We start from the raw sequence: 26,673 nt of genomic DNA on the forward strand, positions 1-26,673 counted from the left end.
CCCGTACAAGCGCAAAGAGAACGTGCGAGATGGGCACAGGAAAGCCGGAGCCCAGATTCAAACCCAGAACCGGTGCGACTCTGTGAGGGCTTCAAACTAGGGTTAGAGTTTCAAACTATGGGTTCAATTTAGGGTTGCGTTTTCAAAGGATGGTTTAAAACGATGATGATGAACTTTATTCATCCCACAGCGGGAAAATTCACTTGTCATAGCTGCTGTGCAAGAATACAAGTGGCAACATTTCAAAAAAGGGTCAATAACAGACAAGGACAAATACAAGTGGCGCTAGTAGGGACGAAACACAATTGGATCAGGTGCCACGCATGTTGTAAAGCCTGACAGTAGAGGGAACGAAGGACCTGCGGAACCGCTCTTTCCTAAACCGTGGGTGGAAAGGTTAACGACCGAACACAACATAAGAACTGAAACAGAACTGACCGACAGCGCCGTGAGACAGGAGACGTTGACGATCCGACAGGCAGGGAGTCGAGTCAGGGGCAGACAGGACTCAAATACACGACAGGTGACAAGAGGCAGGTGACTGGGATTACATTGATTGGGAGGTAACACGGGAGGGGAGGGGAGGGGAGGGGAGGGGAGGGGAGGGGAGGGGAGGGGAGGGGAGGGGCGACGCCAACACAAACCATGGCAACATAGACGGGGACGAGTCGTGACAGTTTCAAACTTGGATTAGGGTTTCAAACTATGGATTCAAATTAGGGTTAAGGTTTCAACTATCTATCAATATCGAAAGGATAATATACCAATCTATTCCAAGATCTACATTGTTTAAGAGGGGACTTACTGTAATCGTGCATTGTCTATTATTTTTCGGCATCTAGTGGTGAATTATGAGAATGCAGTGCTCTCATTCAAAGCGTGTGCATTTTGAAGCACGCGCATTACGGTGACACGGAGCAAAAACACGTCGCAAGCCAACCAGTCTTCAGCAGAGATGCAAGAAAAGTGTCATCACAAACGATTTGTAGTAAGTGCGTTAGTGCTGCAGGCAGTTATCCAGCAAATTTGCGATTCGTTCTTTCTCCTTTTTGCGCTTCCATAGTCGAATGGTGGCGGAAATTTATGTTAGGAACCGTTTTGGAATTTCATCTAGTTCGATTGGGAGCATGTGACGACTGTGCAAAGCTTCAGGAGGAATATTCATTTGTGTAAAAGATTGCGTCACGAACAGGATTCGAACCTGTGCGGGGAAACCCCATTGGATTTCGAGTCCAACGCCTTAACCTCTCGGCCACCGTGACTACAGCCATCTATGTCAAGATGTGCGTCAAATTTATCTTAATACTATTGCCATCGGTTACGGATCTAATATTAGACAACGGTATGTGCAACAGGACGATTTTAATGGATGCGCATTACTCCCAATGGTCAGCTATTACACGAACGTGTGCACCGTGACTCCAACCAAAGCTCGAGTGACGTATAAAAACGTCTGTAGTCTCCTTTCCGACTTGCATCAAGAAATTTAGGAAAGCGGTTTGATCACTCCATGACATCTTTTTCGTTCGTTTTTAAACCTGATTTAATCAAATTGGGTAGCATTTGTTTTCTCATAATTATCCTGAATGCAACATGACTGGAACATTTTCATTGGATACTGCACTTCAAGCCCCGCCTCTTTTTGGTAGGGGTTGAGTTGTCCTCTGTTGAAGTTCGCCGTAAACAAACTTGACCGGCCGCAAGCTACAATGATCAATTGGAAGGTAATCGATTCAGACGTGTCACATCAAAAACGATATGTAATTGAATGGGTTTTTTTTTTTTTTTTTTTTTTGCTCGTCTCTAAATTTTTTATCCGTGTTTTTTTCCTTTTACAAAAATCCTACATTGTGCGATGTCAGTCGCTAGCGTCACGCTAATGCTAAGTTGCTGCAATGCACGGTCTCGGTCTCGTGCTGCTGCCGTATAATGAATTGAGCTTTATTTATTGCCTTTAAGCTCACACGAGTGTGTGTCACTCGATGGCCGATGAGCAGCTGCCTCGCGCACACATGACACGCACGTTTAACTTCCCACCGACCGTATATGGTCCTGGAATGCTATACAGTATGGAGATGAAGGGAGTTCGTCGTGTACATTTGACAAAACGATTTTGGATATTGTCAATTATTTCATCTTCCCAATTTCGTCAATGCATATTCAACATGAAATGAATGTTTCACCAGCTACTGGTTAGCTAAATGCCCAAGTTAATCGTAGTTGTCTTGGTGGGTTTCAAAGTGACTAAAGTTTGTTTGTAGTAGCGCGTATTCCCCGAACTTCTCTCAGTCGTCAGCGTTGAGCAAAGTGTGTTGTCACTAGTGGCCTTTTTCTGTTTCTTTGCAGGCTTTGGACAACGTACCCGTACTCTTGTACATCCTAGCCCTGAAGACATTAATCCTGTGTTTGGGCTTTGCTGGGGTGAAGATCTACCAGAGTAAGAAAGCAGAGGCAGCTCTCAAGCAGCAGCAGGCCGAGAGGAAGAAGTTGGCCCAGAGGACACAGGAGCTTATTGATCATTTGAAGGAAGACTGATGATGAGCTGCTCAATGCTGGTAATCACACAGATTGGGCAGTTCATGTGACAATTAGAGTTAAAGTGGGATGCACGCAAAATGACAATTGAACGCAATTGAAACAGATTCCCGTGTTCCTACTACCATGGCTCATCTCGTGTTACAATGTCTTGTAGTACCACATATGACCAGTAAGGGGCAACAAGGTACCGCAAGGCATCCAGGCTGATGTCAAACAGACTAATAGAAGAAATAGAAGGTAAAATGAAGCTCATCTTTTTTTCTTTTTCACTTTCCAGGGCCGTGCAGAACGTCACGTGACCCGACCGCAACCCGAATTGCCGACCGCGCCTGTTTTGCTGCTGTGTCCGACGAGAACTTGCACAACACAATGTATTTATTGAATTTTGTAACATGTATCTTTTAAAATGAAATGGATAAAATATTGTTCAACACAGTATTAATATGATGGCTGCGTATTTTCGAAAGTTTGACGTATTGCACATTTGAGATGTGCAACATCTGATTCGGCTCTTCGTTGAGATTGTGATCCAGTTCTATTCAAAACAGAATTGTTGGCCATTTTGAAGTCGTAATGTAGCTCTGTTTCCCAACCTTTGAGGAAAGTACAAAGGTCAAAGTGCATATGCAGGTTGCATTCAAGTGACTTTAATTCATACGCGCTGTACAACCAACCGTGAAACATTCAGAAAAAGCCACACCCAGGTGGTGATCAACTTTGCAGCGTTCTGCACCCTTATGCTAACGTGACCAAGAAGTCACATGGCGAGCCAGCAGGAATACGTACCAGGATGCATCGTCTTGACAACACAAGTTAGCGTTCCGGATCAGTCCTCGGCGAGCAGACACGATGGCAGACATGATGCAAGTCGAGATCGAACGGCGAATCGTTTTTTCGTTTGGACAAACGGAGTCAACAGTCCAGAAGTGTCCGCGTGTCCTTTAGGTGAACGAGTGGGCCCAAACTCCGTTAGGAGTCGAGCGTTGTGGGTTGGAGTGTCCTGTGACCAATCATTGGTCGGCCAACGTGATGTGTACAGAGAAGTACAGCTGTCAGAAACAGAAAAGTCAATCAAATGTAAAAAAAAAAAAAAAAAAGATAATAAATTTGCAGAGTACTTGTAAATATTTGTGACAAATGCTATTTATAGTCAGTTTGGGGAATGCAAAATATTTTGTTCCTGGGGGGTGTAATGTAAAAAATATATATATATATTGATTACAATGATAAGAGTTTAAAAACTGCATCGTTTTTCATTTACTAATTTTGAAGTTTAATATGTGAATTAATATACAAATATTTTTTTTATTTATTGTATTAAATAATTTCCAGAGCAACATTGCAATTTTTGCGAGGAACAGCTACGATGAGTCCATTTCATGGAAAATCGACTCTGGCTCGTATACGATTCATGACCATCAGTTGAATTCGTAGCTGGACCGTGGTTGTAAACTTGAAACGTACCTATTGACTCCACGTTGAGGTGAGACTGGCGAGTCTTGTTTCTGAGGGCTTGACATGGTAACGTAAGCATCCTGAGGCAACAAGCAGGAGCCGCGGCTGACCTGCGGTGACATCATCATGTAATCGACGCCCTCCCCTTCACCGCATTCACCAGCAGGGGGCTGCTTCCTCATGTCCATGTAGCGATCGGGCTCAGGCAAGGCCATGCTACGCAAGCTGACAGGAGACTGAGGTTCCGGTCCGTTGGTTTGCTGGTACTGCGTTGGGCCTGTCTGAGCGTCCAGGTTTTTCTTCTCTCTGTATTTGGGTCGACAGCGTTTGGGGACCAGGAGCGGATTGCGGTTGGAAATGGGCGACCGGCCGAAATCCGGAAGCGCCCGCAGCGCTCGGACTGTATCCCGAACCGCTTCGTGAATGTGCTGCGCTGTCAAAAGAGAGGAGGAGGCAGGGTCACGCTCCAGCGGTGAAGCAGCGAGTGGTCAAAGGTCAGCGCCAAGCTCATTAGCACCTTGGTCTCTCGCTGCAAACCAGAGCTCTCCTGGACCGAGCGGTGCGGACCGGCCCAGCTCCAGGAAAAAGGAGTCCTCCGAGTGGCCGAAGCGGCGCACGGCGAGCAGAGGTATCGTAACCGAGGGCAAATCGCTGCACGCGCTCACTCGGACCAGGAGGAGAGAGGTTGCGGTGAGGCAGAGGCGGAGCTCACCTGCCAAAGACTTTGAGCGACCAAGACCTCGCAGATTCACACAGACGGGCCAAACCTTAAGGAAAACATCCATTTGATCGTTTCAATGCTAAAGCTTAAGTAAGTAAGTAATCATTTGGGAGAGAGTGTAAATTGTAGTTCCAGGTTCAACTTCTGCTGCTTGTTTTGGTGTCGAAAACCGTTCCAAAACATTGTAACCAATTGGAGCATTTATTCTGCCAGAACTTCTTCACTGCTACAGGACTGATTTCAAGACTAAGGAGTGTCAGAAGAAGAAAAAAAATAAATAAAAAGTCAAACTGATCAAACCTCTTTGAAGAAGCCCGCAGGTGGCAAAGTGCAATAGCCGTCGTCCTCATCATCACACGCCTGATCTTCATATCTATGCTCCTCCATCAGTTTTTTGATGGAAAGGTACCACGCCTCTTGATCCTGCTGGCTGTGTGCCACCAGGACCATTGTCTGGTCTTGAGCATACAGCGCCACCGTGAGGCCTTTACTCAAACTACAAAGGCAGCCCACACCAATGCAGGACCTCAGGTAAATCACCCTGGGGGAAAAATCATTTTCATTTTCAAAAGCAAAATGTAAACATTCTAATTAGAACTGACAATAAACTGGTATGATGGATTTGCAGTGAGAAAAACACAATGAGAACAAACCCTTGCTTGCTCAGCCCAAAAAGGGCATATTTCCCAGAAGACTTCTCCATTGTTGCAAACTTCTCCAGGGACTTGTACCACTCAAGTCGACTCGGTCCGGTGTGACTTCCTGCTCTGAGGACAAAATATCTTCTGTGCTCCCTCTCAAGCTTGCCCAAGTAACCTTGTTTCACTACATCACTGTGCTGCCCTGAGAAAGTCACGAGCGCACTGACCAAATGGATGGAAGTCTGGCTGCTGCTGCTGCTGCTGCTGCTGCTGAAGAATTCCTCATACGAATCATAAGGGGTCGGCTGTGCCCCAACGTGATCTCTTACTGGTATCTGACAGTCACTGTAGGAGGCTTTGGTCGCCATACGCCTTTGCTCCGAGCCAGAAGCTCTCCTGTTATCACCGTCAACCATCTCCATCATATCCAGATGGAATCCTGTACAATTGTGAGCGGAAGAGAACTGGTGAGCAAGACAATACTATGCAATGCTCACATATGAGTCTTCTGCTAAACTTTACATCGATAGACCCAAAGCTTTTTCTTTTGCAAAATGCTTTGAATTATTCTGTGACAACAGTGGAATGGTACTTGTGAGTGCACTTAAAGAGCATGCAAAACTTTTGAAAAATTAAACTCACTTTTTTTAATTCTCAATGACCTGACAAACTTTGTAAAAAGACCAAGGGATATTTTGACGACTAATACAACATAAACCGATCATTCACGAAAGTGTTTTGACCAAACGAAAACTAGCTCATGGCTAACAAGTTAGCTGGCCTTTGCGCGATGATGCTCGGCCAAAACTCACCTGATTCGAATAGTTAGGAACATCTATGAATATCTTCGTTTTCGTTTCATTTGAAGCTGTATGTCAAACGAGGATTTTACGCACACGTTTTACTTTGACGCACCACTGGGTCTCAATTGCGGTCAGGTGTAGCAGCGCTAATCAGCGGGGGGTTCTTCTTCTTTGACGGATTTAAACGCATCTGTGGTGTCATAGCGCCCCCTGCAGTCCATCATCTGAGCGGCAGTTTTACCTATGTATGGAGTATATTCACGTACGGTCGTTCAATTCAGCACTTGGGACATTATTAAAAAAAGAAAAATCATACACGTATAAAAATAGAAAATATGGCTCTCATTTGGTCTGTCCGTTACGATATGTTCTTGGCAAAGATAGATGAACAAAGAGACATTGTTTGTAGAAAAGAAATGTTCCATTGTAGTTGGCGTATTCTATCCATTCGTCCGCTTGGAGCCTACCCCAGCTGGAGAAGGAAGCTACAAACAAACATTTACACTCACATGGACATTTTAGAGTAGTTAATGAGACCAAAATGCAGGTTTTTGGACTGGGTAGTACCAAATGAATACATTCAGAACTATGTTCACGACTTGTCCAAAATGCGAACCTAAGTATGAACACAATCATGCACAATTGATTCAAATAACACCACAATGTTAACCAAATGCTTCATTTGGAATCTAACAGCCACAACGGTCAAAGGAAGTGGAGTTGCTTTTGGTTACAAAGAAGGATGTTCATGACCAAATACTTGCAAAAAGCAGGTTTGCGTCACATCATGATGTACTATTTCTCATATCACCACCAAACGACTTTGTCTGTCTGCACGGTGCGAAGATGTCTCTGCTCTTGCGCGTCTTCTGTCATGTGTTCTGCTGGGCCACCCTTTGCCAGGTCCTACAAGTGGCTGCTGCAGGACTGGTTGCCACGGTTACATTCTGGACCGCCAAGTTATTGCTTCAACATGCTTGGTTTACTTACCGACTTTCCTGTTTCAGTAAGCCTCATGCGGATTCTTGGCTGATAGGTCACTTAGGTCAGGTAAGTCCCACGTTTAGATACAGATAAATGATAAGTTGTAAAATGTTCCTACGACTGAGCTTAGTTTTCTGTGTATCAGATGCAAAGTACAGAGGAAGGTCTCCTGCAAGTGGATGAGTTAGTGCAGATATATAAACATTCCTGCAGCTGGTTCCTCGGGCCCTTCTATCATCTGGTTCGACTATTTCACCCGGACTATGTCAAACCTCTGCTAATGGCACCTGGTAATGGAACATCTTCACTCTGTTTATTGTGTGGTGAAATAGAACATTCACGCTGCAACATTGTCTTTCTCCTTTGATGCAGCCAGTATCACTGTAAAAGATGAGCTCATTTATGGTCATCTCCGTCCATGGCTTGGTGAGTCAAAAATGAAGAAGCTAAAGCAACGTGTTGTAAGATGCAAGTTGCTGTCAGGTGGTTTGACGTTGCAAAACACGCTGTGTAATAGTCATTATTTGTGGGAGACAAACACAAGAATAGACGTATTTTTTCCTGAGATCGTTTTCTCAAGCGCTTGATCGAACGGAATACATAGAAGAATAAGGGGGGAAAAAAGATTTCTCGGCAAGAAGATCCCAAATCTCTCGTAATCAAGTCGTACGTTCCGATAAATAAAGCCAGATGACACAATTATGGATTGACTTGCACTTTTCTCTCAGGGGAAAGTCTATTACTCAGCAATGGGAGGGTCTGGTCCCGCAGGAGGCGTCTTCTGACCCCCGCCTTTCATTTCGACATATTGAAGAACTACATTTCGAGATTTAACACTTCAGCAAACGCCATGCATGTAAGACTAAAAGCAATATCTTTATTCCTTTACTCATTCCAGGCAGAACAATTTTACACGGACGCAATTTCATCTTCCCCTCGGTATGTGTAACACAGGATAAATGGCGACGTCTAGCGGCAGAAGGCAGCACTACTGTCGAGATATTTGACCACGTGACTCTGATGACGTTGGACAGTTTACTGAAATGTGCCTTCAGTTACAATAGCAACTGCCAAGAGTGAGGACGTGCCACCATCCTGTTCGTTGACCTTTTTGACCTTGGTTCGTGACATCTCACCGTTTCGCCGCAGGTCAAGCAGTGAGTACGTGTCAGCCATAGTGGAGCTGAGCGATCAAATAATAGCGCGCCGCCAAAATATCCTGCACCACTGGGATTGGATTTATTGGAGGACACAAGAGGGGAAACGTTTCAAGAGGGCTTTAAACGTCGTGCACAGGTAACAAACAAGGAGATGTATTTGCGCAACAGTCCGGTAGAAAGAATTCCAGCTCGTGTGACATCATAACTTTCATGTGCAGTTTTACAAGAAAAGTGGTTCAGAAGCGCCGCGCCCTCCTCAACCAGCCCTTGTCTGGTTCCACCTCAACATCTCAGAGGAAAAAGGATTTTGTGGACATCATACTGCTGTCCAAGGTTTGAGACACTTCATAATGATTTCATTCGTTCCCCTCGAAAAGAACTGTAACCACAGAGGTCTTTTTTATTTGTATTTTTTGCTGCAGAATAATCATATACGACTTTTACATATATGCATCTTTTGAAAATGAGAAGAGAGATCAACATTTCCATTTTCATTGTGTACTAGCAACATTGATGTTGTTGAATAAAGAAAAGAGCATTGAAACATGGCATCAAACATCACAGGATGAAGACGGACACGGCTTAACAGATGAAGAAATCGAAGCTGAGGCCAACACCTTCATGTTTGCGGGTGAGACTGTCAGAAGACGGCGTTTGACCATTAATAGTTCCTTTCTACCAACCCCAGCCGTGTTCCCCCCCCCCCCCCCCCCCCACAGGTCATGACACCACAGCCAGTGCCATTTGCTGGACACTTTATAATTTAGCACGCCACACACACTGTCAAGAAAAATGCAGGAAGGAGGTGCTGGAGCTTATGCAGGAGCGTGAAGGACGGGGAATGGAGTGGTCAGAAAATACACAACTCCTTTGGACTTTCAAAGCCTTTGTGACTGACTTGCGCGTTTGAATCAATCCTCAGGGACGATCTGTCCAACCTTCCTTTCACCACCATGTGCATCAGGGAGGCACTGAGGTTACACTCGCCGGTTCAGGCCGTAACCAGGAGGTACACCCAGGACATGCCGTTGCCAGGGAACCGGACAGTACCAAAGGGTGAGACAGTCGGGGGGAGGCTTGAGCGTGTCCGGTTATGTGAAAGTGTCAGGTCGAAGTACCGTAAGACATTATTTTAGACACTGAAAGAAGACAACCAGTATTCCTTTTGCTCGCGAGGAGAATTACTACGTAGAAGGCCCAGTTACAGTCCTCCACCAATTCTGGACTCCTCTTCCGCTATCTCCTCTTTTTATTTTGGGTTGCCCTGGTTACAAGAGGCGTTGCTACACTAAAGGGAGGGGAGATTGCGGCGGCTGTAGCAACGCTGTAAAAGATGTTGCCTGGTGCGAGGCCTTGGCTGATCCGTGACCCCAGCAATGCAGAGTCTGTCCTTAGTTGGTTGGCAGCCTCGTCCTGGGCTGCGATCTCCAAACGTGTCCCTGTAAAACAACGCTTTCGACTTTCTCGCTCAGTATCACGCAATAATAATGATGAGTAAATCATCAGATACCTCTCGTGCATACACTCCAACAAAGGTTAAGTAGATGTGAGATGACGTGCATGAAGACTACTTCAACAAACATTGAGTAAATATGGGATAACTTCAAAACTGTCCCGGTCAACAACAATTTATAAATAGAACCTACAAGGTTTAAAAGAGAAAGAACTTCTCTTGAACTAAACAAAGAACAAATGTGTTCTGTTCAAAACTAGCGAGGGCCTCTCACAGAAAAGGAAGGGAGGATAAGAGCTCCCCAGATGATAAGATATGAGACCTCCGGTTCAGGCCGACCAGCGCTTCTGCAAAAACAATTATTCTAACAGAAAGTATTTTTCATGAATCATCCACAGGTGCCATCTGTTTAGTCAGCATTTATGGGACACACCATAATCCTGCAGTATGGACAAATCCACATGTAAGAAACAAAATACACATCTTTCTTATGACTGTTAGGAGCAGTTCTGGGCTCGCTCTCTCTCTCTCTCTCTCTCATAGGAGTTCGATCCTCAGCGTTTTGAACCAATCAACCAAGAGGGCCGCTCTTCCCACGCTTTTATTCCATTTTCCTCAGGCCCCAGGTGCTGCCTCGTCCTTTCCTCAGCTAAATTCGAGATGGTCGCTTTTGTGTTAACAAGACCCATTTTTTTGTTGTGCACAGAAACTGCATCGGTCAGAAATTTGCACTAGCGGAGCTTCGTGTTGTTGTGTCGCTGACCCTGCTCAGGTTCCGTTTGACACTGGGGGTGAACCCCAACCTTGGATCCAGTGATGTTCGCCGTCTACCCCAGCTGGTGCTGAGAGCAGAGGGCGGCCTCTGGCTGCAGCTGGAACCTCTGACACCAACCGATATGGACGCACAATCGGATACATGATGCTGTTTTGTTGCATTCCTTACCCAAATGGTTGTTGGCGCTGTCAGTCATGCAAGATGTAAATGCAAATAAATTGTTGAAAAAATAAAACAGGTGGGTAAAGAGAAAAAGACCACTACAAAATGTTCACATTGTCTGATGTTATTCATTGGTACCTAAGTTCAAGCAAAACAGAACTACTGACAAGATCGATTCCAAATATTATGAATAATAATGAATTGATTTAGACTGTTTGGGTTAGGGTTAGGGTTAAAAGGAATTGTCTACGAAAGAAGCCTAGGTTCCAACACAGTGACGTCATCAAGTCAAGTCAAGTTGATTTGCATAGCCCTAAATCACAAAGAGTCTCAAAGGGCTTCACATAGCCAAAAATTGACAATTATTCTCAAAGCATCCCCTGATCATAAGCTCCCAAAAGGGCAAGGAAAAAGTCCAAAAACCCCTGCCAGGGGAAAATGAGAAACCTTGAGAAGGGACCACAGATGGAAGGATCCCCCTTTCAGGATCATCAATGTCGGGCAGTCGTATTGTTCCAAAAACTTCATTTGAATGCCAAATGACAGTAGTCCAAAACACGTTGTACTCGTTTTATGAGTAGCGGAATACAATGCATATTGTCATTGATGGAATTCTGCTCTGCTAGTTGAGCTTTTACTTTAATATGACGCGTCGGGAGGGTGGAGTTCCCAGCGCAGAGTGGAAAACGTTCTTCCACGCTCCTTCCACGTTCCTTGCATCCGGAAACAAGCGACGGGAAACAGATTCAACTTCCAGAAGTGCATATCATTAACACTAGGTGAGAATCTGAAACATTAGCAATCACTTGTTTGTAGGCTTTTTGTGTGTGTGTTTTCCCCCCACTATATGTCTGCCATGTGTCCGTCCAGCTTTGTCATGGCTGATCTGACGATGCAGATGCAGGTGTTCCTGTCACTGATTTCCGTGATTCTGCCGCCTTCTTTCGCTGGTATGGTCAAGTTTTTTGGGCTTTGGGGAAATCTTTCATATAGTCGAGTTGAACTAACATCGCTTTTTTGAATGTCACATTGACGCGGCATGGGTTCAGCGTGGTCGCCCTAAACTGTCAACGAGTACTGTGACTGAGGTTTTGGTTAGCTTGACATCAAGCCCCCACAAAATAAAGAAATAGAAAGCTTAGAAGAACAAAACAACTTGTGTGTATGCTTAGGAACAATATAGCCGAGCTGCAACAACCACAAAGTTTTGGAAACTTCATTCTAGCTGCTGTGTTGCTAGTGGAAGCAGTGCAAGGTAGCTAGCAATTAAGCTATATTACAATCGAGTTAGATCATCATCATCATGTCATTTAGGGGTCTACGCGGTCGTTCTATTTAATTGGCGTGTCGATTCTGAAAAATGTCTCCCGGGACCCGAAACATTTGAGAGACCCAAAGAAGTTGCTAACGCGATTTCCCCTCATTTTCAGGAACTATAGTTTACGGGAAAGTTGGCGATGAAGTTGTTCTGAGGCCTGATGCAGGCCTTCCCGCTGGCCCTCTCACGAGCATCTTATGGAAGCACGGTAACGACATGGCCGTCGAGTGGGATCCCAACGGCGTGGAGGCGTATCGTCAGTTCAAACGTACGGCATCAAACGGAGAGGTGCTCCGAGGTCGTCCCGCTTTCCTACAAGCTTGTTTTTAAATGGGACCTCTCATTTAGATCGCACTTCGCTGAACAATGTGAGCGGGGAGCTGACCATTACGGCCTTGACTTCAAATGACAGTGGCATTTACACACCTGAGCTCAACTCTGCTGTCCAAACTCCAATTCATCTTGCCGTTATTTGTAAGTGTATTGACCTTGCGAAAAGCGTCAGTCTACTTGGGGGTGGCTGGAAGTCACTTTTGCAGACGGATGAGAAAGAATACAGTATGCCTTGCTGTTGCTGAACTGTTTGTGGTCCCATATGTGTTGTTGAAAGCCACCTAAGACTGCTCCATGTCATCCCACTTTTTCTTCCTTCATTTTTCACCAGCGTCTGTTCCTGAGCCCACTATTTTAACATCTTGTGATGCTGAGAAGACAGTTTGTACTTTGACATGCGCCGGTGACACCACGGGGGCCCAACCTGTCAACTACACCTGGATGATTGGTCATTCCTCGGAGACCCACACGTCACGGGAGCTCATCATTACGAAGGTCGATTGCTGTTCATTAAAATGACATTAGAATCTACTCCAAAGGGTGTAACAAAAGAAATAAACTATGACAGAGTTCAATTTAGAAGTAGAAGTGATGCCATTTTTTAAGGCCTCAATGAAAGGCCATGGACACTTTTTGGCTGTGTGAAATTGCGTCAATCGGTTTTGTTCTTCTTCGCGCCATCGCTCAGGATACTCTGAATGAGGACGAGTTGAAGTGCGAACTGCAGAATCCAGTCAGCGAGAAATCCAGCCAGTCGACTCGTAACCCGTTCCTTACTGATGGTACGTAAGTTGTCGCAACAGTGTTCACTTCATTGTGTCATTGGAAAATCAAAACAAATAATGTGTTTTTGTTTCAACTAGCAGAGCACCAAGGGGGGCTGAAGGTCAACACAGGGCTGACGATCGCGGTGTGTCTCCTGACTGCAATTGTGGTGCTGGTGCTTACTCACAAATATAAAACGGGTAAGACAGGTGAAATTCGGTTTGACCGCATCTGGAAAACGTCACAGTCAGTGTTCAAACTGGCATCGTTATTATTTTGTTTTGGGGGGATTGTTTGGCTCACCTAAGGTTGTTGTTCAAGTGATCAATCAACAAAATTGAGTTAGCTTGTCAGTACTAGCCCATATGTGTTTTGCTTATGTTGCTTTTTTGAAATAATATTTACCAATCTCCAAAAAATGACATCAACTGTAGTGCGATTTTGAATTCATAGAGGTTCAATGTTTGACCCAGATTCATTTCATTTCCATTTTTTCCATATGGGGGAAAGGTATTAAATATTCAAATCTTCTTTTCTGATATTCTAATATGTGCTAATCCCACACAGGCATGTGGTTCTTCCAAAAAGGTAAGAATGGAAACGTCAAATTGAACTTGGCTTTATTCTTTGTGTGTGGTGAATAAAAACGTATTTTTCTCTTTCCAATTCCGAATTGCTAGGATCCATGCCATGGCAAGCAGGTCAGTATAAAGTTATTTTTAATATTTTGCTTATTTTTAATGTTTTGCTGCATACTAATCGGTCAAAACCAGAGTTGAGTCTAGTGACCACATTGCACTTTTTTTTTGTTTTGTTTTTTTACATTTTCTTGGAACCTTTGAAGTTTCCTGTTCCATGGAGAGAAAAAAAATGCTGTGCAATAACATTTTGTGTGAATGACAATCTTTTTGTCTCCTTGACCACCACAGATTTCTGGAGGAAGGAGGAGAGGACACGTAAGTGTCAATCAACGTATTGATTTGATTTTCATACTTTAAAATGACAAAAATTGTACCGTAGGTCTACAGGCTAACGAATCAAACGGCACTTCGACTCAAGAGAACGCACGAGGGGAAGGTACAACTGCAAATATCTCCGCTTTTAACAACTCGCCAACTTGATTCTTTACTTTTTTCTTTTGCAGAGGCAACATCAATGACTGCCCAAGACCATGTGTGAATCCAAACCGAGGCACAAACCGGGCGTCGAATGGGACTGGAAAGGGAACCCGAGACAATAGCAGGAAATCCCCCAGCGCGTGCTATATTGTCCACCGACATGCCGACACGGGTCGCCACCAGAGCCGTGTGGGCGGGTCGTCTGAGGACGTACTGTGGGTCGCGGTGCCATTTTGGCCAAATGTTACACTGATGATTGTCAATCAACAAGAACATCACCTGACGTCTTTTAACATTAACATATTTAAAGGAGCTATATCGTGCTAAATTGACTTTTTGGTCTAAAAGGCAATTCTTCACCACCAGTAAAGTGGTATCTGGAAGCACCAGCCCGATCGGGCGAGAAGCCACCCCTGTTCCGCTGCTGAAGACGAACGACTGCTGCGTTCGAGGTAGGGTTGTTCAAGTGCACTTTTGGATGGAAGTTGAAATAGTTCCACTTTCCCCAAATGCAGCATTAGATTGTGCCAAAGGTGCCAATAATCAACTGTGGAAAGCTTAAAGTAGCACGATACAGCGCCTTTGTTTTTTTACATTTCCCTTTTACTGTCACGATTTCAGATTTTATTGTATGCTTTTAAAGTAATGCCACAGCAGTTTTTAGAAATAGCCTTGAACATTTCCATTTGTTGTTTTTATGTATGTGTAGAATATTTTGTGCTACCTAATTAAAAAAAAAGAAAGAAAATCACCAAAATATCAATCTTGAAACATACTGCATCAATTTCCACTCGAACCACATGAGGGCAGCCAAATTCTGCACGATTTGTCCTCTGCTTCGAACAAAAAAAACAGCACCAAAGTTTTGAGTACAAGATTTATTGTCGCATGTTTTGTTTGCCACCGCGACACAAACTATTTTACATGAATTTGTTTTCGATAGGCATGTAAGAACACCTGATTCAAGTCTGCAGCTGGAAAAATAGCTTAGATCCTTAAAAAAAACCTGCCTGAAGGTTGCTGACCCCCCCCAAAAAAAAACTTAGAGCAAAACAATTTAGAAAAATCTGAGCAAACAACTAACATGAACAAGATCATTTACAAACTTTGAGAATTTGAATGCCATTATTTACTCGCTTTAATCACACACAGAAATACTAAAAAATGCATAAAAATACTAAAACAAAACCTGATTGTTTGCTTTATAACATTCAAACAAGTTCACAGATAACATTATCAGCTAGAATACTGTAACGTTAACTTAGATCTCACACGTCAGGTGAGTACCGGATAGTCCTACTCAAAAACAGTCTCATATCCTAAAGTCATTATTACAAAATGTTTCTGTTGCATTTAGCAACACTGCATTCTGATAATTGTCCAGCACAAATGCTTGTGGAAGAAAAAGCAACAATCTTATCACCGAAAACCAGACAATCGTTAAGGCCAAGGATTAGAAATAAACACAAAATATATAAATCGACGTAAAACAATGTCATAATTTCTTCCGATGCATTTTCTAACATGTCTTTCCTATTTTATTTTGGGGTTTTAACTAAAAAAAAAAAAAGTCTGTGCCACTAACACCATCAATGCTGGGATAAAACACAGTGTTGTTAAGGTTTGATTATTAATCAAGACATAAATTAATTAGAGTGATTTGGAGATGTATACACAAATCACACTGATAACAGCAGTGCCATCGGGTTCCCATTGGAATCATTAATTTGTTATCGTCAAATCAAGACAATCAAACTGGGCTCGTTTGGGCCGTTACTTGAGTGGTCCCACAAGTGCGTCATTAAGTGCAGTGAATTTAAAAAAATAAAATAAAAACGGTGAACCCAGGCTCTTGTATAGACCAGCAGATGAGGCACTTGATTAAGGCTCAAGATGGCAATTGCTATGTCTTGGCATTTTTACCATTGGACAAAGGTTCTACCTCCGGTACCACTTCGCAAAGCTCAGTACACTTGCTCTGCTGGGTGATGGCTTGCCTCTTGGGCTGATTTCTGAAATGACGGAAGATGACGACGCCGGCGCTCGTAAAGTAGATGACGGTCAGCAGGGTGAAGTAGACAAAGTACACAAGAAACTGTAAAAAAAAAAAAGTCATTCCCAAATTTCAATTAGCACTGTGGCTGACCATGAAATCCACAAACCAAGGTCTACATACCTGACTGTGTACATCCATAGCCAGCCCCCTCTTGTCGGAAAAAATCAGGTTGATGATGCTCTTCAGGATGGTCCCCAGGAAGGTGTTGATGCCAAACACCAGGGCACAAAGCTCCTTGGTGAGCGACGACGCTATCTGAAAACTACACGTCAAATCAAATCACACCATCGGGCCCAGCTGTGTTTTTGTTTTCCGATCAACTTTGTCAGCTTGAACCGGGTCGGACATCGCTAGCTCCGTATGTGTCCCGCTTTGCTGGAATGCACAACTACTTCCAACACACACACGCACAAGATGTCTGGCTTTTGGGTTTCACGGCATTCAGTTGTCTCAAAGCTGAAGTCAACCCCGATTCCCCCAAAAAATCTTAGTATAATAATGTATTTAGTCACATTCTGCAATTGTGGAACATGAGTTAAGCTGCAAAATTCCATCCCATTTTGAACCATCGCGGTGGGCGGCCATATTGCCCCTTGCCGTCAACTGAAAATGACATCGCAATTGCCAGGTCACAACCAATCGCAGCTCACCGCTTCTCAAGCTGAGCTGTCATTGGTTAAGACCTGAGACCTGGCGACTGTGATGCCATTATCAGCTGACAGCTAGTGACAAAATGGCCGCCCAAGGGAGTCGCCGACGGGTACACTTGCCTGTCTTGTGTGCCGACACGGTGAGTCCGATTCCCGCATATGACGGTGTGAATGTGTGTGTGACCAAAAAGAAATAAAAAATGCCCGCCCACCGAGATGGCTACAAAGTGGTGGATTTTGCCTGCTTAATTCATATTTCACAAAACATTCATGAGAACAGTGTTTCGACTACACAACCTATTATTACAGGGAAACATTTGGGTGTTGGCCTCCTTTGCAAGTTTCATATCGAATCTTAACGGTGACTCAAAATGCTCGCTCGGCAAAAACGACTGCACTCACGTGGCAATGGGCACCAGGAACTGATAGAAACCTCTGAAGAGGACGTAAGCCACGTAACAGGCCCAAATGTTGTCAGTGGTGCCCATGAGCAGGAGCAGGCCAGCCTGCACCGCTGTGATCACACCGATGACAAGCTCCGACCAAATATTCCACCGGATTTTCACAAAGCCCGCAATGAATGAGGTCAACGCACCTGCAAAGAAGCAAAAGATTACAATCGGTGTATGTTTCTGGAAAAAAATACTGAGGTTACTTACTGAGCAAGGTAGAAGCAGCCTCCACGGCGCCATTGTAAACATTCTTGTTCTCAGCGGCCGGGTAAACTTTGCTCCACAAGATGTGGACATAGAATAACACCAGGTAGTATCCCGTGGAGTTGAAGATCCACCAAAGGGACCACAGCCGCATGTCGGGTCTTTTCACCACAGTTCTCAACTCCATCAACATCTGCACAAAGAGCGAATCCTTCCAGCGCGACGCGGAGCACGGGGAGACGGCCGCGGCCAACTCGTCCTCCTTCGGGTTCATCTTGCACAATTCTGCCTTGGTGCCTGCTTGAGTGGCCCCTTCTCTCTGCTCCTGTTTGCAGGCCTTGTTGAAAAACAAGGAGCGTTTGGGCCAGGGCAGGCACAGCGAGAGCAACAGACCAAAGCTGACGAATCCCAACGAAATGGCACTCAGGGTATTGTAGCTGGTTTGTCCCACTGAAATGAAGAGCTGGCCCAGAACGGAGCTGGCAAACACTCCCAAGAGGACCGAGGAGCGCGAGTAGCTAGCCACTCGCTGATAGAGGCTGGGGCTGACCAGGGAAAAGATGTAGGAGGAATAGGCCACGCGGCACGCCATCGTGACGCCGTAGAAGAATTCCATGAACTGCATCTGAAGAAGAGAGGTACCGAGGAGCAGAATGAGCCAGATGACCACTTGGCTGATGGCCTGGATGACCAGAACTGGCTTGTAGCGCAGAAAATCAGTCAGCAGGAAGGCAGGTACCAGCACTGCCATGTAGGAGTACGTCAGCACAGGAGTAATCTCGTTGGTCACCTAAAACAAAAAATGAAGACAGCTCGAATCAGCTCAAAAAGTTCGTTCTCCCTCCGTGGCTCATTTGAAGGGTCATTTCAATGCATTTTCCACATAAGCAATTAATCGTCAGATTCATTTGAAAAATAGATTACATTTCAAATAGGACGCTTACAAACGATGCACATATTGATTACAGGCAGAACATTGAACATGAGAAAAAAAAATTGGGAGGGTGGGTAATGTCGTCTTATAGTTTAAAATTGTAATATAGATCAGAAGCAAACATTTTCTTATGCCTATATGAAAAAAAAAAAACACTTGTGCATATGGAATGTAAACGTAAAATACATGAGTTCTTTCATATTGACTATTTATTTCACCATGTCACAAGGCTTTACAGTAGAAACTGCAAAGGTTTCTTGGGTGTTATCTTACAGTCTGTATAACGAACTTTTTAGTATCCTTAATTATTATTTTCTTAAAAATGCAAACTCAACAAACTTCATTCAACCCCGAGGGCACAACTCACCTGTTGTCTGGTAAAGTTCTTTTCAGTGCTGAGTAGATAAGGAGTAATGAAGGGCTCCCCGGGCTTGATGGATGCCATAAACCCAAAGAAACATAAGAATATCACAGCCCACATCCACTTTCGGGGCTCCTCTGGGGGACTTTGAGAGGCAGGTGGCTCTTCTGAAGCGCAGACAGCCACCTCTATATTTCCTTCAACGGCTTGGGCTGCAGGCATCTTCAGGTCCATCTCATTGTTTTGCTCTGCTGCGCTATGTGAAAGCATCGTGTCAGCTGATCAAACGCCAGTGTGGAGTCAGTGTTTCCGTGTCAAAGCCACTCAATGCCTGAATGGCTCAAGTTGAAATGTGTGCTTCCGTCCTCTCGTCCCCAACAGTTGAAAATAAGTGTTGGCAAAGTGGTTAAAAAGCTACCCAATGTCAGCCTCACAGTGAAGAATGTTGACCTTTGCTCCATTACGCAGTGGGTCAACGCGCTACAGCAAGTGTGCAGTCACCAGGTTTCTTTCATTGGCCACCTGAAAACATACAATAACATTTCCAACCATTCAGACGGTGCTTGGAGAACTATATGTAACACGTTGATTTCGTCAGTACACCAATAAAGTAAATGGGACGACGTGAACTACAGCATGTTTTTTTCCAGACATTTCAGGACCATTTTAGTCCATTGTTTCGTTACATATTTATTTCTGATTCTGATTTTTAATTGTGTAATATAAACGCACTCATGTTACCAAGAAAAGCAGACTTTTTCACGTTCAAAAATAGATAAGAATTGAACATGAGGATTTCAAAAAAAAATAATTTCTTTTTTTTCTAACCCAACTCAACATACGTGTTTTAATATTGTAATGTGCTTTAAAAGCGACACAAGAATCGTCGAATTTGTCACAGTGCGTGACTTAACAATTGGCGTAAACAAGTTACACAAGCCTCCACACGAGTTTCTGTAAACAGCAGTTTACAGCTTTACTCATTTTGCCCTTATTACAATGACTTCACGCGTGGTGCAACCTTAGTCGTTGTTTATCGGATAAAAAACACAAAGCAGCTAGCTGGCTGGCTGGCTGGCTAACAACGATGTGAAGAAAAAATGAAAAATGTGATCGTTTACTGATACAAATGCACGGCACGTTTTTGCTGCAGGAAACTCAGTTGCAACAATCTCGCTTGCCAAATAGTTGCGTATTCTGCTTTGAAATCACAAATTAAAAGTACGTTTCACTTAGTTACGTTTACATACCTCGTGCGTTACAGCAGAATCGACATCGCCCATTGGTCAGAGGCACGCATTTTACTCTCAGTGACTTATGGGAAATGAAGTCTGATTGGAAAATAGCCATTATAAGACCACAAGCGATGCAAGCTTTCGCTAGATGGCAGTAGACATTCGCTAATCATAAAACACTTATATGAAATAAGAGGCCACAACGAGAACCGTGAGGGTTTTTTTCCCCCCTCCTTTTCTTTTTTTAAAAACGGATTTGGTGCATAATGTTGGAGAACTACCAAATGCCTCTATTGTGCTCGAAATTGTGAATCCAATTTGATCACAGGCATCATTGCGGACCACTATGGGGTCAAGAGTGCAAAATACACGGAAGTAGCAGGCGGAAGGAGCCTCGGCGGAAGCGCTCTGGTCTCGTCTGTCAAGAGAGGAAACATTTAGCACCATTTGACACAAATATCGTAACTTCATCCAATTGCAGCGATTATCTGCCCGCTTCGTCGACGCCAACACCCGCTGCGATGATCCTGTTAGAAATCAATAACCGCATTATAGAAGAGACGCTGTCGTTGAAGTTCGACAGCGCATCAAACGGGTGAGAATCATCGTTACACCTGGCTAGCAATGCTAACCAGGGCTAGCTTCCCTTCAGCAGAGCCGTCATTGCACTAGCCGTAATGAATGGCGCGTGGACTGTGTTTAGTGGGCCTGATGGATGCATACAGACACAGATGAGTCGCTAAAGTAGCGTACGAGTGCGATGAATTTCCGTGGCGATCGGCTCCGACTAAATTGCCTCGAGCTGGGGTGTGTCTCAGCGATCGTTGTCTCAACCCCGCATAGCCTAGCCACCCCACTTCATCTAACATCCTCTGAAGCATCCCAAAGCACGAAGAAAGCTCCGATTTGTTATGTGTTTCACACCGTGGCTCGGTAGATAATCTACAAAATTGAAACTTATATGGAACGCCATTTGATGCTTCAAGCTAACTGGTTTCCTTGTCGAACTTTTTTTTTCTTTTTGTTTTGCTTTTGATGTTTTGAGTGGACACATAACCCAACACCAAGTACGCTTTATTAACTATGCTTCCATTAGTCTCCAATCAAACTAAACACATCAATAAATGTGACGTACTCGCGGACGTATCCGTAACTGGATGGCAGCTTCCGCATTCCTGAAGTCAAGCTGAGTCAAGTCCACTCCACTCCACAGCCAGCCAGATGCAGTCTCTTGGAACTAAGCCTCGGCCCCTATTTTACCTTGGAAAAGTCTGTCCCCGAAAAAAAACAATATTTACTGAAATATGAATGAGGCTTTCTTCTCACTTTACTCCCAAGTTTAAGCTGTTAAACACAAAGCTGCTGCAGGAATAAACGGCTTTCGGATGATGTTAGCCATGTTATATTTGCTTTCGCGTATTTATTTCTTATAACCCTCATGTTCTCTCTCGTGTGGCTGGTCCAAAGCGTTTGTTTGACAAAAGCTTTGTTGTAGTATAATAATGTTGCATTTTTGATGGATGGAATGGCGCGATCTCAACTCCACTCAGAATAGCTCACAAGCAAAGGGGAAAATGTGATTTTAAAATATTGTCAGAGATCCATTAAAAATGTAAACACTTGCATAAATGTCCAGAAATAGTCAGACTACGAAGACGTTAGAATGCTTTTTCACTGACTGTTAAGTCTCGCAACTTGATCTGTTTAATCCTTTGACAAATCATCATTGATAATTACTGTGATAAATCAATAACGGTGTCTTCCATTAGATGAATGTTGGTCATTATTAACAATAACTTATTTGAGGTTATACCCAAGAATTAGATCTGATTTCAAATATATATATATATTGGTGAGCGTTGCTCTAACTTCATATCTTCCTTGCAGAACCAAGCCCGAGGCTGTTGATGTTACATTTGCAGGTAAGGGGGTCTTACTTAAACGTGTCTGTCATGATATGGTACTGAGAGCTGTTTCTAACATTTTGGTTTTCGAAAGATTACTACGCCTTCCTCCGACATGTTATAGAACAGACTCTACAAAATGCTCGAAGTTGCGAATGTGCGCCGTAACGTCTTTCTCTTCTTTAGACTTCGATGGCGTGTTGTACCACATCTCCAACCCAAATGGCGATAAGACCAAAGTGATGGTCAGCATCTCTCTGAAGTTCTACAAGGAACTGCAGGAGCACGGGGCTGACGAGGTACGACACGCGCTCGCCCACACGATGTTTCAATTAGGTTTGAGATGCGTAGAGATGCTCACGTTTAAAAAACAAAACCAAAAAAAACTGTCCAATGATGTCTGAACCGCCAAGAGAGCTCTGCTACCATGTAAGGGAAAAAAACACAGCCGCAGAGGCCCCTTGTAGAAACAGGAAGTGCGTTTGAGGCGCGCTCACCACAGGCAAGGAAGTGCTGACAGGCTGACAGACTTTGGCTGCAGCCGAGGCACTTTTTTCTTCCAAGAGAACGATGACGAGAAACAAACATACTCTCATTCAAACCCGGTCTATGTCGGTGTGGGCTTGCCATCCCCAAATAGCGAGAATAGAGTTGAAATTTTGAATCGCAGATTTTTGGATGTATCATCGAGTATTGGGGGGGGGGGGGGGGGGGGTGTTGTCATTTTGGGGGCGTGGCTTAGCCCGTGGCTCAAGGACTTGGCTTGACAACACAGGTTCTCATTTTTCCACAAATTGTTTGTGTAGGAATGGGTACCCAAAACATATGTTTCAGTGAATATGTGAGTGAAATCACTCTCCACAATTGTAAGTCAAATATATGAACTTGAGCGCCGACTTTTTTTTTCGAGCGGTCACAAGCGCCAACCAAGTCAATGACGGCGGGGACATAAGCCGAAGATGTAGCCGGCACCTTGCGGAATTAAAACCATTGTCCTGATCGCGCAAACCAGACAGACCGCTACCAAAACCACAGCAAGTCGACATTTTTTGACGTAAAAGTTGAATCAGCTAAATTGGCCACTGTTTGATCATTTTAAACAGCAATATATGTTTCTGTTGTCAGCTGCTGAAGAGAGTGTACGGAAGCTTCCTTGTTTCACCAGAGGCCGGTATGTTCATGTTATGCTCATGTTAGCTTCAGGCTCATGAAAGCGCCGTACCTGCTACCTAATAATATTTGCTTTCCTTTCAGGCTACAACGTGTCACTCCTCTACGACCTGGACGCCCTACCAGGCAACAAAGACGAGGTTGTGCATCAAGCAGGGATGCTGAAGAGAAACTGCTTTGCCTCCGTTTTCGAAAAGTACTTCAAGTTCCAGGAGGAGGGCAAAGAAGGCGAGAAGAGGGCTGTGGTCCACTACAGAGATGATGAGTCCATGTATGTGCAAGAAGGATTCTTTTTTTCTCATAGGTGACCATTTGCAGTGGTGCGCTTTGAACACTTTGCTCGCCGCAGGTATTTGGAGGCCAAGAAAGACCGGGTGACGGTGGTGTTCAGCACAGTGTTCAAAGACGACGACGATGTCATCATCGGCAAAGTCTTCATGCAGGTGTGGAACATTTACGGCTGAGGTTGTTCTGGCCGGCAATGGAGACAAGTCCATGTTATCATGCGTTGTTTTGTCCTTGAAATTTTCACGTAGGAGTTCAAAGAGGGCCGGAGAGCAAGCCACACAGCCCCGCAGGTTCTGTTCAGCCACAGGGAGCCGCCTCTGGAACTCAAGGACACAGACGCCGCTATCGGGGACAACATCGGCTACATCACCTTTGGTGAGTGAGCGCTCTGCTAAGGCGCGTGTCTGTAAGTTGTAAAATGACAATAAAGGGCATTCTATTTGCGCCATTCCTTACGCGTACCTGTTGCCTTTTTTTCTTCTCTGCTCCGTAGTCCTTTTCCCACGTCATACCAATGCCAACGCCAGAGACAACACCATCAACCTCATCCACACTTTCAGGGACTACCTGCATTACCACATAAAGTGCTCCAAGGTGAGTTTGAATCGAGGGCAGACGGTGAGCTTGCCAGAAGCCTTTTTTGGTTGATGTTATAAGTCATTAAATGTCAAACTGAGACCCTGTTGCTTGCATGGTATCATAAAGAAAAAAAAAACATCAGAATCTACAGCTCTGTTTACAGAGCTAAATTTGTTCCCTGACCACACTTGTCATTTAAACACTCACTGTCCCGAATGAAAATGCCATTAATCCCTTTCAATGTGGCAAAAAATGCCAACAAAAATATTCTCAATGTTGTTTAAAGGTTTCTAATCACCGCAACACCATTGCTAATTTATTTAGCCTTAATACGGATTTGTTAAATACGCCTTGCGAAATTCTGTCATTAATGTTTGGTTGTACAGTAAACTTCAAAAGAAACCCTTGTTATACTTCGTTTCGGACAAAAGGTGAGAAGTTGCGCCATGTGGTAGAATCTCCGGTTATTTCACAATGGCTTTTTTTTTTTCGTCTCCTTTTAATGACACGCTTTTAAAGAGTCACTCTAATGGTACGTTCCATCCTCCGCTCCGATAGAAAGTCCGGTCGGTGCCGCCACGCACATTCGTCAGTCAGCCGATGGGCGTTTGAGTAAACATGACTACACCTTCCTTAATGGACTTTTTTGCAATTGTAAATACTTCTCAGACAATTTTCAACCACTTTAATTTCAGGTTCATGTGTGGCTTTTGTGAGTAGGATGTATTTGTATTTTTTTGCGCAGACAGACTGGAGTCAGCGTGGGCAGGTTTATGGGTGGCTGTGGGTGTGGGTGTGTGTCTGTCTCCCGCCCTATATGTGTGTTGAGAAACATGACGGTAAACGCACAATAGAGTGTTTTGTTTGCATCCTATCCTTATCTGCTGAGGAGAGCAATGTTGCCCAATCGTTATTGAGCTAAGGCACGTGTTTAGCATGAGATGAAACCTCTCAACTTGGGAAACTGTCACCAATTTTGTTTTTAATCAACATTTCTTGATTCCAACAACCCGAGATGAAAATGTGTATCGTGTCCTTTCCGCAGGCCTACATTCACACACGCATGAGGGCCAAGACGTCAGACTTCCTCAAGGTTCTCAACCGTGCTCGACCAGACGCTGAGAAGAAGGAAATGAAGACCATTTCGTACGTAGCCTCTACTTTGTCTCCCGAATGTCGGGCGGGTTTCCATCTAAAAGTGGGTCAAATCGTCACAAGGTGTGTCGCTGATTCTTCTGTAAGAATTAATTGAATGGCTATAGTTGCGGTATGGTTTCACAGTTATCCAGCATCCATCTTATGTGGAACCAATGAATGTGTTCCTAACAATTGACTGCGACAATCCAAAAGCTACTGTGCTTGTATTGTCATTCATCACCAAGAGAGAGGAAAATGCACAAGATGACACACGCGTGTGTATGTGGCTTTTTCAGAGGTAACAGAGACTCGCCACACTTTGCTTTATGGCCACAAAAATCAATGATGTGCATTTGCAATATATGAACTGTGTTGGGGCGCTTCATGAAAACGAGTTGCGGGAGCCGACGCAATCGGTGCCGTCGGCGGACTCGTAGTGCCGTTTTGAGAAGCTTCGGTGTTGTGATGGTGGGCCAAATAGTGTGGCAATGGCGTACCGAGCGTTACACCTGCCATTCCCACCCCGAGTTCAAAGTAGTTCCAAAGGAATTTGGATTGGGGGAAACCCAATGTGGAACTGGAGCCCATGTGGCCTTCAATGACTTCCACATTTCCTCATCAATAAATGATCACGATAGATGCAGCATAATGTTCAGCTTTGATGTGAATTGCCTTTCCAGTGGCAAGACCTTCTCTCGCTGACGGCCAGCTCGCTGACAGCTCAGACGAAGCCACCGTCCGTGGCCACTCGCCAACGCACCACGCTGCGACTCAACGGCACATTGGACAGGCCTCCAGGATGCCTCTAAACGCCCCCCCACAGCCCACTCCAAATGATCAAGTCGCTTTTTTTTTTTTTTTCTTATTCTTTATAACAAATAAAGTTCATATAAAAAGCCAAGGCTCAAGGTAATGGAAACAGGGCATTCCTTGGATTACATACTTAAAGAGCACTATTAGTCCTATATAAATACTCTAACATACACATACACACACACACACATACATATATATAAAATTTTTGATACAATATAATAGCTTTTGTTTCATTGGTACTCTTATTTGACATTCACCCCTTCTGCGCTTTCATGTCATTGTCATTTGAGGGAAAAAAAATAAAACACTCAAATACCATGAAAATCATCTTGGATTGTGTGCGTGTATAATACAGAGGTGTCTGTATTGAAGTAGAAAGGTAGTGTTTGCTGGGATGTATTATGCCAGGCAGAAAAGGGATTAAATAAGAAATGAAATTTGCTGTTTAGAAATAGCTTTGTATTGAGTAAAACAGGCCCCAAGTAAATTTGGTTGCAAGTTTGAGACGAGATTATTGTACAGTATCTACTTTTTGTCATTTTTTTCTTTGGTGGATTTAAAATATGTGCCTTGGCTCAATAAAGGTTTGGATTGGAAACACTGAATTAGAGACATTGCTGGTGAAATTTAAACCCAACAAATATCACACAGAAGAAAAGGA

General features: G+C 44.1%; 7 protein-coding genes and 1 non-coding gene across 16 annotated transcripts in view; 4 read left to right on the forward strand and 4 right to left on the reverse strand.

Annotated features, from left to right (window-relative positions):
* Window positions 1-558, reverse strand: part of LOC148402975 (uncharacterized) — a 45,636-nt gene extending 45,078 nt beyond the window's left edge. For 3 of the 5 annotated variants that reach the window (XR_015857015.1, XR_015857033.1, XM_088368332.1), the window contains exon 1: window positions 439-531. The gene's annotated coding sequence lies outside the window, so the exon portion shown is untranslated. Of the gene's footprint in view, window positions 1-438 lie in introns of all 5 variants that reach the window. The other 2 variants (XR_015857028.1, XM_088368334.1) reach the window with 1 other exon arrangement.
* Window positions 559-1,180: 622 nt separating this feature from the next.
* trnas-cga (transfer RNA serine (anticodon CGA)) lies at window positions 1,181-1,262 on the reverse strand. The gene has a single exon. It is a non-coding gene; the product is annotated as a tRNA-Ser (tRNA).
* Window positions 1,263-1,649: 387 nt separating this feature from the next.
* smim11 (small integral membrane protein 11) lies at window positions 1,650-2,976 on the forward strand. The gene is made up of 3 exons (XM_088369483.1): window positions 1,650-1,724; window positions 2,347-2,555; window positions 2,816-2,976. Exons 1-2 carry the CDS (start codon window positions 1,710-1,712, stop codon window positions 2,533-2,535), a joined length of 204 nt encoding a protein of 67 aa, XP_088225609.1. The 5' UTR covers window positions 1,650-1,709; the 3' UTR covers window positions 2,536-2,555; window positions 2,816-2,976.
* Window positions 2,977-3,163: 187 nt separating this feature from the next.
* Window positions 3,164-6,362, reverse strand: LOC148402981 (insulin receptor substrate 1-like). Its single transcript, XM_088369482.1, has 6 exons — window positions 6,168-6,362; window positions 5,368-5,794; window positions 5,015-5,255; window positions 4,511-4,760; window positions 4,003-4,426; window positions 3,164-3,587 (listed from the first exon to the last, which is right to left on the reverse strand). The coding sequence occupies exons 2-6, from the start codon at window positions 5,778-5,780 to the stop codon at window positions 3,365-3,367; spliced, it is 1,551 nt and encodes a 516-aa protein (XP_088225608.1). The 5' UTR covers window positions 5,781-5,794; window positions 6,168-6,362; the 3' UTR covers window positions 3,164-3,364.
* Window positions 6,363-6,960: 598 nt separating this feature from the next.
* cyp4f3 (cytochrome P450, family 4, subfamily F, polypeptide 3) lies at window positions 6,961-10,802 on the forward strand. Of its 3 annotated transcripts, XM_088369725.1 has the most exons (13): window positions 6,962-7,208; window positions 7,288-7,432; window positions 7,515-7,568; window positions 7,871-7,998; window positions 8,097-8,218; window positions 8,292-8,438; window positions 8,521-8,635; window positions 8,867-8,933; window positions 9,022-9,151; window positions 9,225-9,358; window positions 10,154-10,218; window positions 10,299-10,381; window positions 10,462-10,802. In XM_088369725.1, exons 1-13 carry the CDS (start codon window positions 7,005-7,007, stop codon window positions 10,673-10,675), a joined length of 1,608 nt encoding a protein of 535 aa, XP_088225851.1. In that variant the 5' UTR covers window positions 6,962-7,004; the 3' UTR covers window positions 10,676-10,802. The 3 variants fall into 3 exon arrangements, with proteins under 3 accessions (XP_088225852.1, XP_088225851.1, XP_088225853.1); XM_088369726.1 differs by lacking the exon at window positions 7,871-7,998 and having other exon boundaries at window positions 6,961-7,208; window positions 8,041-8,218; XM_088369727.1 differs by lacking the exons at window positions 6,962-7,208; window positions 7,871-7,998; window positions 8,097-8,218 and having other exon boundaries at window positions 7,332-7,432.
* A 520-nt stretch (window positions 10,803-11,322) lies between these two features.
* On the forward strand, window positions 11,323-14,983 carry LOC148402983 (uncharacterized). 2 transcript variants are annotated; one of them, XM_088367719.1, is made up of 12 exons: window positions 11,323-11,471; window positions 11,563-11,642; window positions 12,123-12,278; window positions 12,359-12,484; window positions 12,675-12,838; window positions 13,032-13,125; window positions 13,207-13,308; window positions 13,676-13,696; window positions 13,789-13,809; window positions 14,038-14,064; window positions 14,129-14,185; window positions 14,253-14,983. In XM_088367719.1, the coding sequence occupies exons 2-12, from the start codon at window positions 11,570-11,572 to the stop codon at window positions 14,285-14,287; spliced, it is 876 nt and encodes a 291-aa protein (XP_088223845.1). In that variant the 5' UTR covers window positions 11,323-11,471; window positions 11,563-11,569; the 3' UTR covers window positions 14,288-14,983. The 2 variants fall into 2 exon arrangements, with proteins under 2 accessions (XP_088223845.1, XP_088223847.1); XM_088367721.1 differs by having other exon boundaries at window positions 13,210-13,308.
* Window positions 14,984-15,089: 106 nt separating this feature from the next.
* slc19a1 (solute carrier family 19 member 1) lies at window positions 15,090-20,281 on the reverse strand. The gene is made up of 6 exons (XM_088367717.1): window positions 20,134-20,281; window positions 18,890-19,405; window positions 17,592-18,378; window positions 17,335-17,527; window positions 16,403-16,544; window positions 15,090-16,321 (listed from the first exon to the last, which is right to left on the reverse strand). Exons 2-6 carry the CDS (start codon window positions 19,151-19,153, stop codon window positions 16,130-16,132), a joined length of 1,578 nt encoding a protein of 525 aa, XP_088223843.1. The 5' UTR covers window positions 19,154-19,405; window positions 20,134-20,281; the 3' UTR covers window positions 15,090-16,129.
* Window positions 20,224-26,617, forward strand: arpc2 (actin related protein 2/3 complex, subunit 2). 2 transcript variants are annotated; one of them, XR_015855620.1, is made up of 11 exons: window positions 20,224-20,713; window positions 22,006-22,040; window positions 22,209-22,321; window positions 23,148-23,193; window positions 23,277-23,463; window positions 23,542-23,635; window positions 23,729-23,855; window positions 23,974-24,074; window positions 25,105-25,205; window positions 25,877-26,391; window positions 26,425-26,617. XR_015855620.1 is itself a non-coding variant. In XM_088367718.1 (10 exons), exons 1-10 carry the CDS (start codon window positions 20,640-20,642, stop codon window positions 25,896-25,898), a joined length of 900 nt encoding a protein of 299 aa, XP_088223844.1. In that variant the 5' UTR covers window positions 20,224-20,639; the 3' UTR covers window positions 25,899-26,617. The 2 variants fall into 2 exon arrangements, 1 of the variants encoding a protein (XP_088223844.1); XM_088367718.1 differs by having other exon boundaries at window positions 25,877-26,617.
* The last annotated feature ends 56 nt before the right edge of the window (window positions 26,618-26,673 follow it).

This window comes from Syngnathus floridae, chromosome 2 (genome assembly GCF_059516105.1).
Source record: "Syngnathus floridae isolate MCC-2025c chromosome 2, RoL_Sflo_1.0, whole genome shotgun sequence".
Taxonomy (NCBI): domain Eukaryota; kingdom Metazoa; phylum Chordata; class Actinopteri; order Syngnathiformes; family Syngnathidae; genus Syngnathus; species Syngnathus floridae.

Coding starts and splice junctions, on each gene's coding strand:
- LOC148402981 (XM_088369482.1), bottom strand. CDS start 5,780: ATGATGGAGATGGTTGACGGTGATAACAGGAGAGCTTCTGGCTCGGAG. Junction 4,427..4,510: donor GTTTGCAGCGAGAGACCAAG/GTGCTAATGAGC, acceptor CTCTTTTGACAG/CGCAGCACATTCACGAAGCG. Junction 3,588..4,002: donor CCTCAACGTGGAGTCAATAG/GTACGTTTCAAG, acceptor TGTTTCTGACAG/CTGTACTTCTCTGTACACAT.
- cyp4f3 (XM_088369725.1), top strand. CDS start 7,005: ATGTCTCTGCTCTTGCGCGTCTTCTGTCATGTGTTCTGCTGGGCCACC. Junction 8,636..8,866: donor ACATCATACTGCTGTCCAAG/GTTTGAGACACT, acceptor CAAACATCACAG/GATGAAGACGGACACGGCTT. Junction 9,152..9,224: donor GAAGGACGGGGAATGGAGTG/GTCAGAAAATAC, acceptor ATCAATCCTCAG/GGACGATCTGTCCAACCTTC.
- LOC148402983 (XM_088367719.1), top strand. CDS start 11,570: ATGGCTGATCTGACGATGCAGATGCAGGTGTTCCTGTCACTGATTTCC. Junction 12,279..12,358: donor GGCGTATCGTCAGTTCAAAC/GTACGGCATCAA, acceptor CCTCTCATTTAG/ATCGCACTTCGCTGAACAAT. Junction 14,065..14,128: donor GAGGAAGGAGGAGAGGACAC/GTAAGTGTCAAT, acceptor ATTGTACCGTAG/GTCTACAGGCTAACGAATCA.
- slc19a1 (XM_088367717.1), bottom strand. CDS start 19,153: ATGCTTTCACATAGCGCAGCAGAGCAAAACAATGAGATGGACCTGAAG. Junction 18,379..18,889: donor AGAACTTTACCAGACAACAG/GTGAGTTGTGCC, acceptor TTTTTGTTTTAG/GTGACCAACGAGATTACTCC. Junction 17,528..17,591: donor GGCTGCTTCTACCTTGCTCA/GTAAGTAACCTC, acceptor GCTTCTTTGCAG/GTGCGTTGACCTCATTCATT.
- arpc2 (XM_088367718.1), top strand. CDS start 20,640: ATGATCCTGTTAGAAATCAATAACCGCATTATAGAAGAGACGCTGTCG. Junction 23,194..23,276: donor CCTTGTTTCACCAGAGGCCG/GTATGTTCATGT, acceptor CTTTCCTTTCAG/GCTACAACGTGTCACTCCTC. Junction 23,636..23,728: donor TCGGCAAAGTCTTCATGCAG/GTGTGGAACATT, acceptor ATTTTCACGTAG/GAGTTCAAAGAGGGCCGGAG.